Source organism: Salmo salar, chromosome 21, assembly GCF_965601325.2.
Source record: "Salmo salar chromosome 21, fSalSal1, whole genome shotgun sequence".
NCBI lineage: Eukaryota > Metazoa > Chordata > Actinopteri > Salmoniformes > Salmonidae > Salmo > Salmo salar.
Genome location: NC_138311.1, coordinates 36,956,310 through 36,975,207, shown reverse-complemented (window position 1 = coordinate 36,975,207; position 18,898 = coordinate 36,956,310). Strand labels below are relative to the sequence as shown.

Sequence of the window (18,898 nt, the reverse complement as noted above, 5' to 3'; positions counted from 1 at the left end):
AGGAGGAAACAGACGCACTGTAACAACACAGTAATAACAAAACAACACTGGATTCTGTGTTGATAGCTATCATGCCATTTTATATTTCCTCCAACAAACAAAATAATGAGAAACAAACTTTCCATTTCAGAACCGCAGGACTGGTTGAAATTCCACTTTGTAACAGGCTTAGTGCAATGAAAACCCCTGTGGCATAGCCTATGTCTGGTCTATGTATGCTCCATGTGTGTTCTATGTAGCTATAGTGTAGCTATAACGGTATGTTTATTAGCCTGGCCAATACATAAAGTGCCCCGTCAAAGAACTCTTGAGGCCAGGTGTAGCAGTGAGGAGCACTTCTCTAGCAGTGAGCTCAGGGTCTATGTATGGTCTATGTAGCTAGAACATCTCCCTTCTGTTAGCCTACCTACCTCAAGAGCCCTGTCGAAGAACTCTGAGGCCAGGTGTAGCAGCGACTGGCGCTTCTCTAGCAGTGAGATCAGGGTTCTCCAGGCATCGCTCAGCGAGACAGCCATGGCCTCATACACCTCCACTTCATCTTCCTTCTCCTCTGCTGTCCTGTCTGCCTCCTCCAGCAAGGCCCACACGCCTGCCTCATGTTTCTGGAAAGAGAGAAGTCTCTAAAATATACTGTAGCTAGTTCATTCAAGTATCTTCTCTGCATTATACAGGCCTCCTTTTTTGGTTTTACACTCATGTTTCTGACACAGAGGACTGCCTTATTAAAAATGGTTTCATTACCATATACTTGCATGTAAATCAACATTGTAAATGGACCGTTTTTTTTTGCCGGCTACATTCTTATTAGCACACTGCCTTACAACAGGCTGGCACCAATATGTACATACAGTGAGGTCCAAAAGTATTGGTACCTCTTCCTCATGGCCCACCATGGTCTCATTAAAATATGTGTCAAATAGTGACATGTCAATAATAGAATAGTGAAGTTATATGTTGACATAATGTCAAAATAGTGACATATCAATAATAGTATAGTGTAGTTATACATCATATTAGTAATAGGAATGAAGAAGAAATACTACAACGAGAATGAGGCAGAGAAGTATGTACATCTTTTTCTTTTCTTTCTTTACGGCACCTGGTACTCCCAGGTGGTCTCCTGTCCCGGTACCAATCAGGCCCAACCCTGAACAGGCGTGTTCAGGATGGTATGGCCACAAGCATATCTTTTTTTACCCCCGTTTTCTCCCTGAATTAGGTCCCTTGGCTAATCTCCGCAACTCCTCAATGGGCTCAGGAGAGGTGAAGGTCGAATCATGTGTCCTCCAAAACATGGCCGCCTACTTCTTAGCTCACTGCTTTCTTAACCCGGATATCAGCCGCACCAACGTGTCGGAGGAAACACCGTTTGACTGACGACCGGAGTCAGCTTGCAGAGCACAATGAGCCAAGAAAACCCTCCCCTACACCAGACCAATTGTGCACCATCCAACGGGAATCCTGGTCAGTGGGATCGAACCCCAGGCTGTAGTGGCACCTCTGCACTGCGGTCCACCCAGGACCCCCTTAGTGGTGACATTATTTCCAATGAGAGGATTACCTTGAGTTTGATCTGGAGCTGCTCGTGTTCATGCAGTAGTTTCTTGGTTTCATCCTGGTTGCTGCCGATCTCCAGCAGGTTGGGATTGGCTTCAGTCAACTGCAGCTGCACCAGTGCCTCACACTACAAAACACACAGTGTTTGTTTTCTCCCTTTTGCTGTCAGTACATATTTAAGCAATACGACACGTCGGGGGTTTGTGGTATATGGCCAATATACCACAGCTAAGAGCTGTTCTTATGTATGAGGAGTGCCTGGATACAGCCCTTTGCCGTGGTATATTGGCCATATACCACAAACCCCAGATGTGCCTTATTGCTATTATAAACTGGTTACCAATGTAATTAGAGCAGTAAAAATAAATGTTTTGTCATACCCGTGGTATACCACGGCTATCAGCCAATCAGCATTCAGGGCTTGAACCAACCTGTTTATAATTATTACTATACTTCAGGAGTAAACGGCCTGTCTGTATCCATTGGAACAATCTTTGATACTAAGTATCAAAGAGACTCAAAGTTAGACCAGCAGGAAGCCGAGGTCTGTTTGTGTTTCCCTGCCAAGGCCATGTAACATGTTGTTCATAATCCGACTGCGAGCAGGGCAGGTTGGTGTAATATTGTACCTGTGGACACCCACATGGTCCTCCTGTGAATTTCAGTGTAAACAGAGTATGGAAATGTCGTCCGCAATGTGGGGCTCCTTTTCCAATATATTGTGCTGTCCCGGGAACGCAATTAGTGTCTGTGTCCCAAATGGCACCCTATTCCCTATATAGTGCACTACTTTTCACAGAGCTCTATGGACCCTGTTCAAAAGTAGTGCACTATATAGAGAATAGGGTGCCATTTGGGACACATCCCAGGACAATGTCAATCCATTAAACTGAGGTATTCATTTAATGTAATGACTTACTGATACCGCTCTGGGTGACACACATTAACTTAAAGCCAAGCTTTCGTGGAAGTGTCAAACTGAGCGTAAAAAGCTCCAACAGCTGTTGCTGTAGCCTATATGACAGTATTACTACATAATGCCTGTATATATTTGGAAAGACGGGACAGTAATTGATTTGTCAATGACAACCGTGGTTGTAATAGCTACAAAGTGTTCATACTAGGCAGTGTGAGGATCACCAACAACTGTTAAACTATATTAATAGATGTATACATAGTGTCACACTCATTACAGTAGCCTGTTGTTTCAGATGTAAGGAAACTTTCACTGAGACAATAATTGATATGTCAATGACAACGGTGGTTAGTTATGTGGTTACAGCCACAGAGTGTGCATGGGCACTGGAACTGGGACGTGCTGGAGGTGGAGATTAGGCCTATTTCCTACTCTGCATGCTTTGCCCTTTAATCATTGCATGCCTTAGATTGCAGCCGTGGCAGTTACTTTAAAGGGGACTCAGGGGAACGCCGTTACCATTACCCCCTTCACGACCAAATTGGTCAGCAAAATCGGCACCAGAGGATACAACAGAGGACAACAAACATATCTCTCTTCAAACAAAACATAGGCTTTTCCTTCTCTAGTAGGAATATTAATTAATACTTGAAAACAATCTCCGTTCAGTGTTTTATCATATCTAATATCTTGTACATTTGAACTTTCCCACATATTTACCATGTATTTACCATGTATTTACCATGTATTTGACTGCCATGTGGGAAAAGAAAACAAAGACCTACCTAATGTCAGTTGTCTTATTATCACTACTGTGGGAAAGCCCTGCAGGGCCGCCTACATATTGAGATGTACGGCCTTAGTATGTGAGGCATTGAGATAAGCCTGCTGGTTTGGCTGGGAACTAGTCCTATCAGCATAATGGACAAACAGAGAGCTATTGACATCCCAGGACACTAGCTTTATGTGGACTATGCAAGCTTGTGACATCATTGACAACATTAAATGCCTTTCTCTGGTTGTGTCTCAAATGGCTATATTCCCTATATACTGTAGGCTAGTGCACTACTTTTGACCAGACCCTTAGTCATAAGTAGTGCACTATTAAGGGAATAGGGTGACATTTGGGAAAGATACTTTAATAGCAGCATCACTTTGGAAAGAAAGAGATCGATGGATGATCACTGTGAGGTCAGTGTCAGTCAGATTCAGACAGATCAATAATCTATTTTGACAGGCACTGATTCATTACCAGTCCTTGTTGTTATATAGACATGACACTATAGTAATATTAGACAACATTTCTGTTAAAAATGCTTGGAAAGATTGATCTTCTCCATCTCCATCATTGTGGAGTGAACGACCATTTCTGACCAAAGAAGAGTTCTGAGAGGCATATATCTAAGCCCTTCTGTTCAACAAACTGAAAAATAATAAGTGGGTTTTATATAAGGCTTTTCAAGGACTGAAATACGCTTAAAAAGACAACTAAAGACAGCCTAAGCAACCCAAAGACACAACTGAAGAACATTTTAGGAGTTTGGTACCTTGAACACAGTAACAATAATCTGAGAATCGCCAGCCTGTACAGCGATAGTGCTGATTGTTGTTGTCGCAGCAGGTTGACCTTTAGTGTCACTTTCGTTGGACATTGTCTCCCCGTCCAAACTTAACTTCATAAAGTATAAGATGAGCTTTATAGCCCCTACTGTCCACTCTCTTCTCTCTGGATCCTGCAAATCCTAGTCTCTGTCCTGTTCTCTCATTTCAGTCTCTGGGTGCTTCCAAACTCAACAGTCCTTCAATATTTCCTTTGAAGATAGAGTGACCAAGCAAAAAACGGCAGTAGAGAGACCCCTCTGTCCCCTCATCCAACAGGCGCAAAAACAATCCAGTTGGAAGGTGTATGTTTCAACAGCGGTGTTATATCCCCCTTCCACTCCCTCCAGTCCCACAGCCGAGCCACAGCGCAACAGATCAGAGCCACTAGCATCAAAGTACTGACTGACGCTCAACAAGCAGGAGACACAGAGCAGAGTGAAGTTGACAGGGCAGAACACGGCTGGCCAGTGTGTTAAAAATAGAACTATCCTCTAGGATTATCACACTGTGCTGTGCTGGAAGCCATTTGACACACCCCTAGTTTGGCGGCGCCGCTCCACTCTGGTCTATCTGCACAACCCTCCCCTCTCCCTGCCTGCCTCTCTCCCAGTCCCACTCGGCCCCTCTTTATCCTCTCCTGCCTCCCTCATACACAGACTAGGATTGCACGATATATCGGTGAACATAGCGGAATCGGCTGATACCGATATGTTCACCGATATATCGTGCATTCCTAGTCTGTGTATGAGGGAGGCATTAGCTAAAAATGCCAACATCGGTATTGGCTGATGTCTAGTTTAACGCCGATGTGCAAAACCGCTGTCAAAGCTGACGTGCATACCTATATAATGTAGGTAGGTACATGACGTAATGACAATCTAGAGGAAAAAGAAACGCACACCTATTTAGGCCAGGTGCTGGCTAGCGGAGTGGAAAACTTGAAAATAAAGGAGAGCCGCACACTCTAAGAGCTCAGATGAAAAAATGTAATGTCCAACGTTTCGACAGGCAAGCTGTCTTCATCGGGGTATGATCACAAACACTGCAGGGTGACTCGTTTATATAGTGTCAAAAGACACACACAGGTGTCTGTAATCATGGCCAAGTATGGCCTAATATCATTGGTTAATTCTCAAATAATAAAATGGCATACAAAGAACAATGTACAAAAAACAAATGGATAGCATACGATCATAGATTCAATTTAGACTACATAAGCCTACAAACAATTACAATGGCAAAGTCACAATAATCACTAGAATGGCTTCAGATCAAAGTCTACGTTGAGACTGAAGGGAGCAAGGGTCTTTAAATTAAAGATCCAGGCAGCCTCTCATTTTGACATTAAATTATCAAGGTCACCCCCTCTCCTATGGAGGGTGACATGTTCGATACCAATATAACGCAGAGACGAAATCGAGTGGTTTGCTTCCAAAAAGTGAGCCGCAACTGGGTAAGTCGAGTTTTTGCACCTAATGGTGCTACGATGCTCTGAGATACATACTTTTAATTCAAGCTTTGTCTTACCCACATAATTTTTACCACAAGGACAAGTTATAAGATAAACAACTGCCTTAGTGGAGCACGTAATAACACCTTTGATAGGGATCAGTTTCCCTTTTTGGGGATGTTTGAAGGATGTACATTTATAAGTGCCATTGCATTGAGCACAGCCATTACACTTGTAATTTCCATCCAGTAATGACGCCACGTAATATTTTGTGCTACACGTGCAACACAGCATTCCTAACCTAGCTCACATCTGCTGTGTGGATCGAGCAGTCAACAAGTCGAGCAGTCATTTGAAAGAGTAATAAAATTTCAGCGAGACAGCTCAAAAGGCAAAATCCATTAAAGCCAAGATAATTGAATTCATTGCCCTTGACAATCAACCGTTCTCTGTCGTGGGTGATGTTGGCTTTCACCGACTGGTCGAGCACCGGTACACATTACCAAGTGCGCTATTTTTCAGATGTTTCCCTACCGGAGTTACACAGTAATAGCGTCACTGCTAGTAGCTTCACGACATACATACTATGGAATGCCATTTGGGTCTTTGCGTGTCAAAAAAGATACAGTAGCACTGTCAAAGTTGTACAAAAAAAGTCTGCAAACAAGCAAACACGGCCATGAACGATGTGTTTTCAATACCGCGTTGGTAATAAAGCATAATTTCTTTGACTGCAACTTCTGGGGTAGCTAGCGTTAGCTTGGTACCTAGCTAGCACCAATACAACCAGCCTGAAAACAATGACCAGTAGAAACTGCAGTTGTTTTCATTATTCTTAGCAATGACAATGCTGGGCCAATTGTGCGCCGCCCTATGGGACTCCCAATCACGGCCGGATGTGATACAGTCTGGATTCGAACCATGGACTGTAGTGACGCCTCTTGCACTGAGATGCAGTGACTTAGACCGCTGCGTCCATGTGTGTGTTAACTATTTAACTGTACTAGAATGCTTAAAAGGCCGCTAAAATGTTTAATATCGGTATCGGCTTTTTTTGGCAAGGAAAATATTGGATATCGGTATCGGCCAAAAATGTCATATTGCTGCATCACTAACAAAGACAACCCCACATAGGCACCAGTCCATCCATGGAATATCATATTGGTAGGCCTATCTATCTTCCAATAAAAGGGAAAATACCCCATGAGTTGTCATAGCTGGACAGATTTTTATCTTGCTTCTCTAGTTCTGTGAATACGTTTTTCCATTGGTGTCCCCTCTATATGACTGTGAGTCGCTTTAGATAAAGGCGTCTGCTAAATGGCATTTATTATTATTATTATAACAGACAAAAGCCAAGCACACTTCACACTGGTATGCTGCACTAGTGTTTAAGTATCTTTTAAGAGAGAGAAAAGGCCACACTCTCACTGGCTGACTGCTTCTAATTAACACTACCTTGCCTGGCTGGCTAGATACCCCCTTTAGGCACAGGCAATACTTATACCAATAAGTAATTCAAAAAGCCAAATTTTGTCACGCCCTGATCTGTTTCACCTGTCTTTGTGCTTGTCTCCACCCCCTCCAGGTGTCGCCCATCTTCCCATTATCCCCTGTGTACTCTGTTTGTCTGTTGCCAGTTCGCCTTGTTTGTCAAGTCAACCAGTCTCAGCTCCTGCTTTTCCCCAGTCTCTCTTTTCTCGCCCTCCTGGTTTTGACCCTTGCCTGTCCTGACTCTGAGCCCGCCTGCCTGACCACTCTGCCAGCCCCTGACCCTGCCTGCCATCCTGTACCTTTGCCTCTACTCTGGATTACCGACCTCTGCCTGACCTGACCCTGAGCCTGCCTGCCATCCTGTACCTTTGCCTCTACTCTGGATTACTGACCTCTGCCTGACCTGACCCTGAGCCTGCCTGTCGTCCTGTACCTTTGCCCCACTACTCTGGATTATCTACCCCTGCCTGCCTTGACCTGTCGTTTGCCTGTCCCTGTTGCTGTAATAAACATTGTTACTTCCACAGTCTGCATTTGGGTCTTACCTTCAAACCTGATATATTTGGCCACTCTCTCAAACACAGTACATGTCTGTATTATTTATTTTGAGGAAACATTCTTTAGAGACGTTTTGTTTAAAATTCCTCTTGGTTGCTTTAAAATATCCCTTTCCCTTTGGGGAACAAGCCAGTGAGTCAGAGAGCTAGGGGGAGTTAGTATTGTCCTAATGAGAATCAGCTCTTTATTCCCTGACTACAGCACAATGGAAGGAAAAGAGAGAGAGACAGGGGGAGAGAGAGAGAGCGAGAGAGAGACTAGAGAGAAAGAGAGATGGAGGGGAGAGACTTAAAGAGAAAGAGAGGGACAAGGGAGAGAGAGCCAAGAGAGAGAGAGACACTAGAGATATAGAAAGAGAGAGAGAGGGAGAGACTAGAGATATATAAAGAGAGAGAGAGAGCGACAGAGAGACTAGAGATATAGAGAGACAGAGAGTACATTCTGATACAGTAGGGAAACAGCAGGGGTACACAAACAGACCTCAGCTTTCTGCTGGCCCAATTTTGATGAGTCTCTTTGATACTTGGTAGTACCTCACTAGATCCAATAGAAAGAGATATGCATGTCAGAGTTAGGGGGTGTTAGTATTGTCCTAATGAGAATCAGCTCTTTATTCCCTGACTACAGCACAATGGCAGGAAAAGAGAGAGAGAGCGAGAGAGAGAGAGAGAGAGAGACATGGGGGGGAGAGAGCGAGAGAGATATTTCCTTCAGATTACACAGATCCACAAAGAATTCGAAAACAAACCCAATTTTGATCAACTCCGATATCTACTGGGTGAAATACAACAGTGTGCCATCACAGCAGCAAGATTTGTGACCTGTTGCCACAAGAAAAGGGCAACTGTATATAGACATAATATGACATTTGAAATGTCTTTATTCTTTTGGAACTTCTGTGAGTGTAATGTTTACTGTTCATTTTTATTGTTTATTTCACTGTTGTTTATTATCTACAGTACTTCACTTGCTTTGGCAATGTTAACATATGTTTCCCATGCCAATAAAGCCTTTAAATTGAATTGAAATTGAGAGAGAGAGATAGGGGGAGAGAGAGATTCTGATACAGTAGGAAAACAGCAGGGGTACACAAACAGACCTCAGCTTCCCAACTGTGATGAGTCTCTTTGATAGTTAGTAGTACATCAATAGATCCAATAGTGAGAGGTATGTGTTACTCTCCTAAGGTGCAGTGACATATATCTACTTTAAACTGGAGGAAGAAACAAACAAACAACAAACACAATAGATATGACTGTGTGTGTGCGCGTATGTTGTGGGTGTGTGTGTGTGTGTGTGTGTGTCCAAATGATATAGCCTACTGTAAGGCCAACAGTGGCCCATTGTTATCAAGATACAAAACTTCCCAGAAACTTCTCAGTGTACAGTACAACTACTTAAATCGTCTACCCATCTTACTAGTATGTCGTGTGTAGAAACATTATTTGATATATTTGACAAGATGCAAAATGTCACAAATGTCCACAAAGTACAGTTATAATGTGCAATATTGTACTATTTTGCATAGGAGGAGGGTGTCAAACTCTGATCGGTTTCACCTGTCTTTGTGCTTGTCTCCACCCACCTCCAGGTGTCGCCCATCTTCCCCATTATCCCAAGTGTAATTATACCTGTGTTCTCTGTTTGTCTGTTGCCAGTTAGTTTTGTTTCGTCAAGCCTACCAGCTGTTTTCCCGTGCTCCTGTCTTTCTCTTGTTCCTGTTTTTCCGGTTTTGACCATCCTGCCTGCCTTGACCTGACTGCCGTTCTGTACCTTGTCACACCACCCTGGATTACTGACCTCTGCCTGCCCTGACCCTGAGCCTGCCTGCCGTTCTCTACCTTTCGAACGCTGCTCTGGATTACTGACCTCTGCATGCCCTTGACCTGTTGTTTGCCTGCCCCCCTGTTTTTTTAATAAACTTTTGTTACTTCTAAACTGTCTGCATCTGGGTCTTCTCCTAAGCCTTGACAGAGGAGCTTAGATAGAGGGCATGCCAAGGCTAAAGGACTGAGAGCTGACTGTCTGTAATGGGCAGCACTGTGGAGGAGGTGAATAATCAAGCTGGGTTTAATACTGGGTATAAATGCTCCATAAACTAGAGAATAAAAACACTGTTCAGTATTTACAGTTGAAGTCGGAAGTTTACATACACCTTAGCAAAATACAATTAAACTCAGTTTTTCACAATTCCTGACATTTAATCCTAGTAAAAATTCCCTGTATTTGGTCAGTTAGGATCACCATTTTATTTTAAGAATGTGAAATGTCAGAATAATAGTAGAGAGAATTATTTATTTCAGCTTTAATTTTGTTCATCGCATTCCCAGTGGGTTAGAAGTTTACATACACTCAATTAGTATTTGGTAGCATTGCCTTTAACTTTTTTAACTTGGGTCAAACGTTTTGGGTAGCCTTCCACAAGCTTCCCCAATAAGTTGGGTGAATTTTGGCCCATTCCTCCTGACAGAGCTGGTGTAACTGAGTCAGGTTTGTTGGCCTCCTTGCTCGCACACGCTTTTTCAGTTCTGCCCACAAATCTTCTATAGGATTGAGGTCAGGGCTCTGTGATGGCCTCTCCAATACCTTGACTTTGTTGTCCTTAAGCCATTTTGCCACAACTTTGGAAGTATGCTTAGGGTCATTGTCCATTTGGAAGACCCATTTATGACCAAGCTTTAACTTCCTGACTGATGTCTTGAGATGTTGCTTCAATATATCCACATCATTTTCCATCCTCATAATGCCATCTATTTTGTGAAGTGCACCAGTCCCTCCTGCAGCAAAGCACCCCCAAAACATGATGCTGCCACCCCCGTGCCTCAAGGTTGGGATGGTGTTCTTCGGCTTGCAAGCCTCCCCCTTTTTCCTCCAAACATAACGATGGTCATTATGGCCAAACAGTTCTATTTTTGTTTCATCAGACCAGAGGACATTTCTCTAAAAAGTACAATCTTTGTCCCCATGTGCAGTTGCAAACCGTAGTCTGGCTTTTTTTATGCCGGTTTTGGAGCAGTAGCTTCTTCCTTGCTGAGCGGCCTTTCAGGTTATGTCGATATAGGACTTGTTTTACTGTGGATATAGATACTTTTGTTCCCGTTTCATACAGCATCTTCACAAGGTCCTTTGCTGCTGTTCTGGGATTGATTTGCACTTTTCACACCAAACACGTCTCCTTCCTGAGCAGTATAACGGCTGCGTGGTCCCATGGTGTTTATACTTGCGTACTATTGTTTGTACAGAAGAACGTGGTACCTTCAGGCGTTTGGAAATTGCTCCCATGGATGAACCAGACTTGTGGAGGTCTACAATTTTTTTCTGAGGTCTTGGCTGATTTCTTTTGACTTTCCCATGATGTCAAGCAAAGAGACACTGAGTTTGAAGGTAAGCCTTAAAATACATCCACAGGTACACCTCCAATTGACTCAAATGATGTCAATTAGCCTATCAGACGATTCTAAAGCCATGACATAATTTTATGGAATTTTCCAAGCTGTTTAAAAGCACAGTCAACTTAGTGTATGTAAACTTCTGACCCACTGGAATTGAGATACAGTGAATTATAAGTAAAATAATCTGTCTGTAAACAATTGTTGGAAGAATTACTTGTGTCATGCACAAAATAGATGTCCTAACCGACTTGCCAAAACTATAGTTTGTTCACAAGAAATTTGTGGAGTGGTTGAAAAACGAATTTTAAAGACTCCAACCTAAGTGGATGTAAACTTCCAACTTCAACTGTACATTGCGGGACGTCACTGTATGTGCCACTGCCAAACAACAGTGCCTGACTCAGATACTTGAGGGAAGACATTTGTGTGAAATGTAGCCTACTCAAAGGCATGCCAGGGGGCCTGAAGTCCAAAGAAGTGTTGTAATTGTTAACAGGACTACTTGGATCTGCATGTCATGCTTAACCAATGACACTACACTCAGACCTGGGTTCAAATAGGCTACTACTTGAAATCTACAAATACTTTTTGCGTTTTCCTGCCGTAAGTGCCAGATTTTGGGATCTCTGGGGGTGCAAGACAAGGGTTTGCAAAGCAACAAGCAAGCTCAATCAACCACAGCTAAAATGTTTTTCATTATTTCAAATAGTATTTGAACCCAGGTCGGTCATGGACTAGTGTTGCGGGCAGGCGGCAGCTGTTAGAGAAGTTAAAGAAACAGCTGAGCAAGTAAGACGCTGCGAGATCAGCCGAGTCTGGGGCACACACACACACACACACACACACACACACACACACACACACACACACACACACACACACACACACACACACACACACACACACACACACACCAGCCGATTTGAGCATAGCCCAGGACAGACTGGGAAGACCTGGAAGGCCTCCCTCACCCCACCCAGCCATCTGCTGGGGTCTCCTGATAATTGTGTCCCAGCTAACATCTCTCTGAGCAGCCCAAAAGGCACCATATTCCCTTTAGGGCCCTGGTCAATAGTAGTGCACTATAAAGAGGATATGTCATCATTTGGGACGCACAATCTGAGCAGCCCGTTCCAGCTGAGAGAAATCAGAGAGGGTTAAATATAGCCTCACCATCAGCTTCATGTCATTATAAGCATTGAGAACGGCTACAGCAACATCTATCACCTTCAAGATTTAAAAGCTACTGGGTTGGATGGATTCAAACATTGTAACTTAATTAACAGTCTCACCATCACCCCCATGTGGTGGAATATTTGTTTGTTGTGGGTTACAAAGCTCACTTTGAATATGTTTACACCTTTGATGTCTGAAAATAAATATGCCTATTTGTTTATTAGAAAGTGTCTCTTTGTTTCTATAATAGTTACTATGGCTTCACAAAATAACAATAGACATGAACAAGAGAAGACCTAGTAGTCCAAAAGCCACCAAAAAACCTGACTCCCTCTGCTGGTTCACAGATGAAGCTAACCAGCCAGGGCCTGCCCTGCACCAGCCAGGGCCTGCCCTGCACCTGGAGTTGGTACACAACATCCCTGAGTCCCCTGGACTCCCTATTGTCCAACCAATGCACAGACTCCCGATGTTGGCTGCCGGTGATGTGCCAAAAATCTCCCCCCTGCCAGAATCCCCCCTTTGTGTGAACACGCACACATTAAATTCTTCATTGCTGCGACTTGCTTGCTAGTTAAGATTTCTGCTCTTTACTCCATTGTCAGTTTAGCCTACATTTCACTGATTTTAGTAGCAAAAAAAAACATTTTTTATTTGTGTCCTTCAAGGCAGCTGTCAATTTGGCTATTTTTTTCAAGTGTATTAGTCTATAAATAAATCTCTCCCATGTCTTACTCGACTAGTAGTTGTTGTTCTGAAATGTTTATTGCTTACATTTTACTCCCTCCTCTATGTTTAATATAACACACATACATTAATTATTCATTTCGGTTGCCAATCCTGACGTGAAGTTAGTTCTATAGAAAGTAGTTGACTCTAGTGACAAAATTAGAAGGGGGGGGGGGGGGGGCAGGGCTATTTTCTTGCCTACTGACCCCCCCCCCCCCCCCTTCTATCTTGGGACTGCAAGGCCTGGCACACTTCTGAATCATTTCGGTAGCTCATTTTGACCAGTAGTGTACTTCACTTAGGATAGGCAACTCGGTTTTTTCTATAGAAAGTAACCGAAATCAACCGAAACCGAAATTAATAATGAATGTATGTGTGTTATATTAAACATAGAGGAGGGAGTAAAATGTTTCAGAACAACTACTAGTCGAATAAAACGTGTGAGATGACGAATTTTGGCAAAGACATTTATTTATAGACTAATACACTTGAAACAATTAGCCAAACCGAAAACTGCAGATATTACTAGTGCCTCCCCCGCGATTAAACCGCCATAAACATGAAATAAAACGCAGCCTAACGTGATCATTGACAGCTGCCTTCGTTCACGTGAGGAGGGGGAGAATTTTGGCAAAACCACGGAACATAATTACAAATAATTTGTATACTGCAAATTCACTGCAAGAAGCACAAACATATATTTCCTAAAACATAATCATTTTAAACCATGCTTACATTTGTATGAGATCAGATGTGTCTCTGTATTGAGTGGGAATACTTGGGAACAGACATCCAAAATTAAAATCACTTGGCGCTGATTTGGTGTTTCTACGGTCTTTTATGTCCAACAATGAAAATGCGGGCCGCCAGTTAGGGAGCTCTGGCCTAGTTCCACAAATACAACCTTCAAACACACCCTTAAATACTGAAGAAGCATTTACAATAAATAAGCAATATTGCTTATTTTCAATGGCCAAACATTACAGCAACCATATCTTTCGCAGTTTTGCCCTAGGCTCTGAAGATAAACAGGCTATGGGCCTGCTCAATTCTAGCGGGTTAGATCATCTGGAAATACAGTATATGGATGCTAGGCTACTGAATGAAGTCGTGTTGCTGGGACATTTACAAAAAGCAATACTGAACAACTCCAGTGTTTTGATACCTTGAAAGTTGTGTTTGTAGTGGAATGGTTAGAAAACTAAAGACGGTATGATAGTTTTGAAGATGACTTACGATGTGTGTATTTCCCTTCAACTGTTGTTTGAACTGCTGTCTCCCAGACTCCCAGGAAAGGGAACGATGATAAATTCAGGAGTTTGCGCGCCAAATTGTCATTTCAGGTTAAGGGGTGTATTCATTGTTAAATATAAATGCTAAAGTTTATGCAAATGTAAATGATGTCTTTGTTTTGAGTAACGTGTTAATTGTTTACCATTAATTGTTTACCATTGTAATGTGTAATGTCGAATAGCATTTAATTTGAAGTGAATTACCAATGACTGTTGAGAATTTACCGTTAAAGGTATTAATGGTTTATGCCAAATTAGGGAAGATTATTTTATGATGCCCATACTCTTTATTCATGAGGAGCTGTTCTTGACATGTTCTTACATAGCTCAATCTAATCTGCAGCACCCAGCGGCTACTGTGAGTACACACCTTGAAGATTTGTGAATGCCTGGCTGCTTTATTGAAACCCTTAAAATATCCTATTTAATCTGACAACTGGGCAGCTTTATTGAAAACCTTAAAATATCCTATTTAATATGACAACAACTGGTAAATGTAAGTTATTCTATAAAATAAGCTTTTCATCGGGGCCAAATTACCGAAAGGGCACGAAAGGGGCCCCCCAACCAATTTGTATTTATTTTGTCAAAATGTGTATAATTGCAGGAACTGCAAAATTCTCTCAGCATCATGGCATTTATTTTTTGAATAGGATATTAGCTTTAAACCTGCAACATTTTCTCTCAGCCTCATGGCAAAAATGTGTAAAATTGCAGGAAATCAGCTTTAAAACTGCAACATTTTGTCATACCCTCATGACAAAATGTGTAGAATAGCATTATAATTCTGGGGGCCTGGAAGTTGGTGCCCCAGGGCCCCAAACGCACCAAGTCCGGTCCTGCTTTTCATGATGTGTCAAATTAAATTGAAGCCTGAAGTCATACCTTGTGTATGTCTACGAGACAACATTGTCTTGTAAGACTATGCTTATGAATCAAAAGACAAAGAACTACATAATCTCCAAGAAATCTTTAAAATGTTTGCTTGTTTATTTCGCAGGACCCAGGTTTTCAAGAAATACATGATTAGCCTCACAAACCTAAAATCTCCACAAGCATGTCTTTGACTGGTATGTAAAATACCAATATACAAAACAAAATAAATATAGAATCAATATTTCAATAGCATGCCTCACGATGCAAAAGGCGTATGTACTGTATGTATACATTAGAATGACAATTATGAAGAGATGAAGCATAATTCTCATATCACATTTTATTAATAAAAACAAAGCCCTGGATCTACCACTCTAATCTAGGTTTATAACAAAGGTCTGATTAGACATTTTAACTTGATGCACACAAGTGACACAGCCATCTAAATGTCTTAAAAGCTGGTTGACTGCACCCATCCATCCTCGTAATATACAACAGTCCGTCTATACCGGAAACAGTGGGCTGGGAAGTTAGTGCCAAATTCAAAGGCATTGAGAATGAGAATAGATTTACATATTGCCACACCTTTTTACACTTGTTTTTCTTCTTCCAGAAACCACTTGAAAGTATTGCGAACAAAAAAACAACAGAGGGAAAATATAAAATAGTCAAACAAGGCAGTTTGACAAGAAAGAGAAAGGCCTAGAAACTCTAAAGCACCGGTAAGGTAAATACAAGGAGAGAGACAGATTTTGCTTTCTGTATATTCTAGAGGGTTTAGTAGAACCATGTAAAAGCTTGAGTCCCCTGTCTTTAGGGCTTTTCACACTACATGTTCTTAACCCAGGCCTAACCTTAACCCTGGGTTAAAACTACCCCTAGGCCAAGTGCAGCGTGAACACAAATTCAGAGGGACAATCGACAGGCAAGGTAAAGCTTTAAGGGAAATAGTCAATTTCAGAGTTCATTCCAGTCAGTGCTTTCAGTTTCTTTCTTTTGTTTCCCTCCTCCTCTCCACGTCATGTATTGTAAGCAATGTAAGTGGATCCTAGAGGACCATATTCTTTCTTTAACTGATATTGGTAAATTAATATGGCTTGACGAGGCAGAGTACAACTGAGATAGAAAAATGCGGTCACACCGGGAGATTAACGGGATTCTAGAGATCTGGAGCACGTGATGGTCAGGTGCTGTGTTGGCGTAATGTCGAAGGTCAGAGGTGTTCTTTCCTGTCCTCAATGTCTGGTGGACTGCTAGTTGCTGCTGTTATAGGTCTGCAGCCTGGCCCCAGATCTGTTTATGCGCTCTTGTCAACTGCTATGGTCATTGTCACGCCAATGGCGATAGGATATGGCAAGACAGCACAAACTGATCTGGGACCAGGCAAGCTGTTATAAGAGCCCCATTAGCATTCCTAAGTGTCCGTCTCATTCTCTAGTTCTAGTTCCTCCCCATCTTGTAGTTCATTATCCACTTCCTGTAGTTCTTCATCATGTAGTTCGTGGTCGTCTTGTAGTTCTTCATCATCGTGTAGTTCTTCGTCCTGGTCATGTATCTGCTCATAATGTAGCTGCTGATACTGTAGCTGCTCAGTGTCTTCTTCATCTTCATCTTCCTCGTGCAGAGTCAGTTTCCTGTCCTCCACCAGCTTCATCTTGTCCCGGATGTGTTCAGCAGAGGACGCCATGTCTCCAGGACTGCCAAAATACTGCTCGCTCCTGAAGGGGGGACAAAGGGGGCAGAAAGACTCAGCAGGGTCATAGATGGGGCTATGGATGCAAGGATTAACAGGCCATGATCAAAATGGCATGCATCATTAGATCTTGCATCTTGGTTAAGCCAGGCATGTCTCAGTGTGAAATGTCCATTGTTTCTTACCCGTCTGGGAATATAACAGGGACAGTGAGTCTGTCCAGTAGAGCCTTCCCCACAGTCTCCACCTCCTCATAGGTCTCCTGCTCCACCTCGACTGGGAGATCACCCTGGTCTGGGCTGGCTTGGACCAGCACCTGGGATGGAGGAGACAGGAGGGAATGGAAACAGAAGAGGACCATCAACAAAAAAGTATGTACTCACTTTAGATAAGGATCTGTTAAGTGGCATACATGCATATCCCAATAATTCAACACTTCCAAACAACAGGGCTCACTGAGTAGAAGTCAGAAGCACAAAGAAGACAAAACCTTTACAATATTTGCTAAGAAGAAGGTGTATTATTTGGCTGTCACAAAGGTAATTCAATAATATATTAACATCTTCCTGATAATATTAGGTTTCATTTTCATAACTGTCATTCTTTTCCTACCTTCTCAGCTGCGGTGTGAAAGGAGCAGGCCATCTCCAGCCGGTGGACCCTCTCCTCAGTGGTGACAGTAAACTGTTTCCAGACCCGGTTGAGGCGTGGCAGGGTGTCACCAGAGGAGCGCGTGGAGCACCGTAGAGACTGACACAACACCACCGTCGCCTGGAGCAGCTGACGGCCGTAGTCATAGGTGCTCTGGACACAGAGAAAGAGAGAGCCAGGTTAACACAATACCTAGTACCTAGTAGGGGATAGTGGGGTAAGTTGAGCCATTTTTTACATTCAGCATCACTCCGTCAAGAGAAATATAGTACTCTTTCTAACAAAGAAATCTATATACAGTACCAGTCAAAACTTTGGACACACTTACTCATTCAAGGGTTTTTCTTTATTTTTACTATATTGTAGAAAAATTGTGAAGACATCAAAACTATGAAATAACACATATGGAATCATGTAGTATCCAAAAAAAGTGTTAAATCAAAATATATTTTAGATTTCAGATTTTTCAAAGTATCCACCCTTTGCCTTGATGACAGCTTTGCACACTCTTGGCATTTTCTCAACCTGGAATGCTTTTCCAACAGTCTTGAAGGAGTTCCCACATATGCTGAGCACTTGTTGCCAGCTTTTCCTTCACTCTGCAGTCCAACTCATCCCAAACCATCTCAATTGGGTTGAGGTGGGGTGATTGTGGAGGCCAAGTCACCTGACACATCACTCCATCACTCTCCTTCTTGGTCAAATAGCCCTTACACAGCCTGGAGGTGTGCTGGGTCATTGTCCTGTTGAAAAACAAATGATCATCCCACTAAGCGCAAACCAGATGGGATGGCGTATCACTGCAGAATGCTGTGGTAGCGATGCTGGTTAAGTGTGCCTTGAATTCTAAATAAATCACAGACAGTGTCACCAGCAAAGCACCTCTACACCATCACACCTCCTCCTCCATACTTTACGGTGGGAACCACACATGCGGAGATCATCCATTCACCTACACTGCGTCTCACAAAGACACGGCGGTTGGAACCAAAAATCTTACATTTGGACTCAAAGCCCAAAGAGAACAGATTTCCACTGGACATTAGACCATTGCTCGTGTTTCTTGTCCCAAGCAAGTCTCTTCTTCTTATTGGTGTCCTTAAGTAATGTTTTTTTTGCAGCAATTCACCCATGAAGGCCTGATTCATGCAGTCTCCTCTGAACAGTTGATGTTGAGATGTGTCTGTTACTTGAACTCTGTGAAGCATTTATTTGGGCTGCAATTTTTGAGGCTGGTAACTCCAATGAACCTATCCTCTGCAGCAGAGGTAACCCTGGGTCTTCCTTTCCTGTGGCGGTCCTCATGAGAGCTTGAGGGTTTTTGCAACTGCATTTGAAGAAACTTTCAAAGTTCTTGACATTTTCCGGATTGACTGACATTCATGTCTTAAAGTAATGATGGACTGTCGTTTCTCTTTGCTTATTTGAGCTGTTCTTGCCGTAAAATGGACTTGGTCTTTTACCAAATAGGACTATCTTCTGTATACCAACCCTACCATATCACAACACAAC

The 18,898-nt window shown here is 42.6% G+C and overlaps 2 protein-coding genes across 6 annotated transcripts in view; both read right to left on the bottom strand.

The window, feature by feature from the left end:
• LOC106582274 (coiled-coil domain-containing protein 141) overlaps window positions 1–14,205 on the bottom strand; it is a 56,598-nt gene extending 42,393 nt beyond the window's left edge. Inside the window, exons 1-3 of one of the 3 annotated variants that reach the window (XM_014165182.3) lie at window positions 14,111–14,205; window positions 1,562–1,684; window positions 411–602 (exon numbers count right to left, since the gene is read on the bottom strand). In XM_014165182.3, coding sequence (XP_014020657.2) covers window positions 411–515 — 105 coding nt within the window. In that variant the 5' untranslated portion in view covers window positions 516–602; window positions 1,562–1,684; window positions 14,111–14,205. Of the gene's footprint in view, window positions 1–410; window positions 603–1,561; window positions 1,685–4,020; window positions 4,570–14,110 lie in introns of those variants that run through there. The other 2 variants (XM_014165181.3, XM_014165180.3) reach the window with 2 other exon arrangements.
• Window positions 14,206–15,134: 929 nt separating this feature from the next.
• Window positions 15,135–18,898, bottom strand: part of LOC106582273 (SEC14 domain and spectrin repeat-containing protein 1) — a 60,787-nt gene continuing 57,023 nt past the window's right edge. For all 3 annotated transcript variants that reach the window (XM_014165178.3, XM_014165177.3, XM_014165179.3), the window contains 3 exons: window positions 17,348–17,539; window positions 16,921–17,051; window positions 15,135–16,760 (listed from right to left, as the gene is read on the bottom strand). In XM_014165178.3, the coding sequence (XP_014020653.2) occupies window positions 16,457–16,760; window positions 16,921–17,051; window positions 17,348–17,539 (627 nt within the window). In that variant the 3' untranslated portion in view covers window positions 15,135–16,456. The remainder of the gene's footprint in view (window positions 16,761–16,920; window positions 17,052–17,347; window positions 17,540–18,898) is intronic.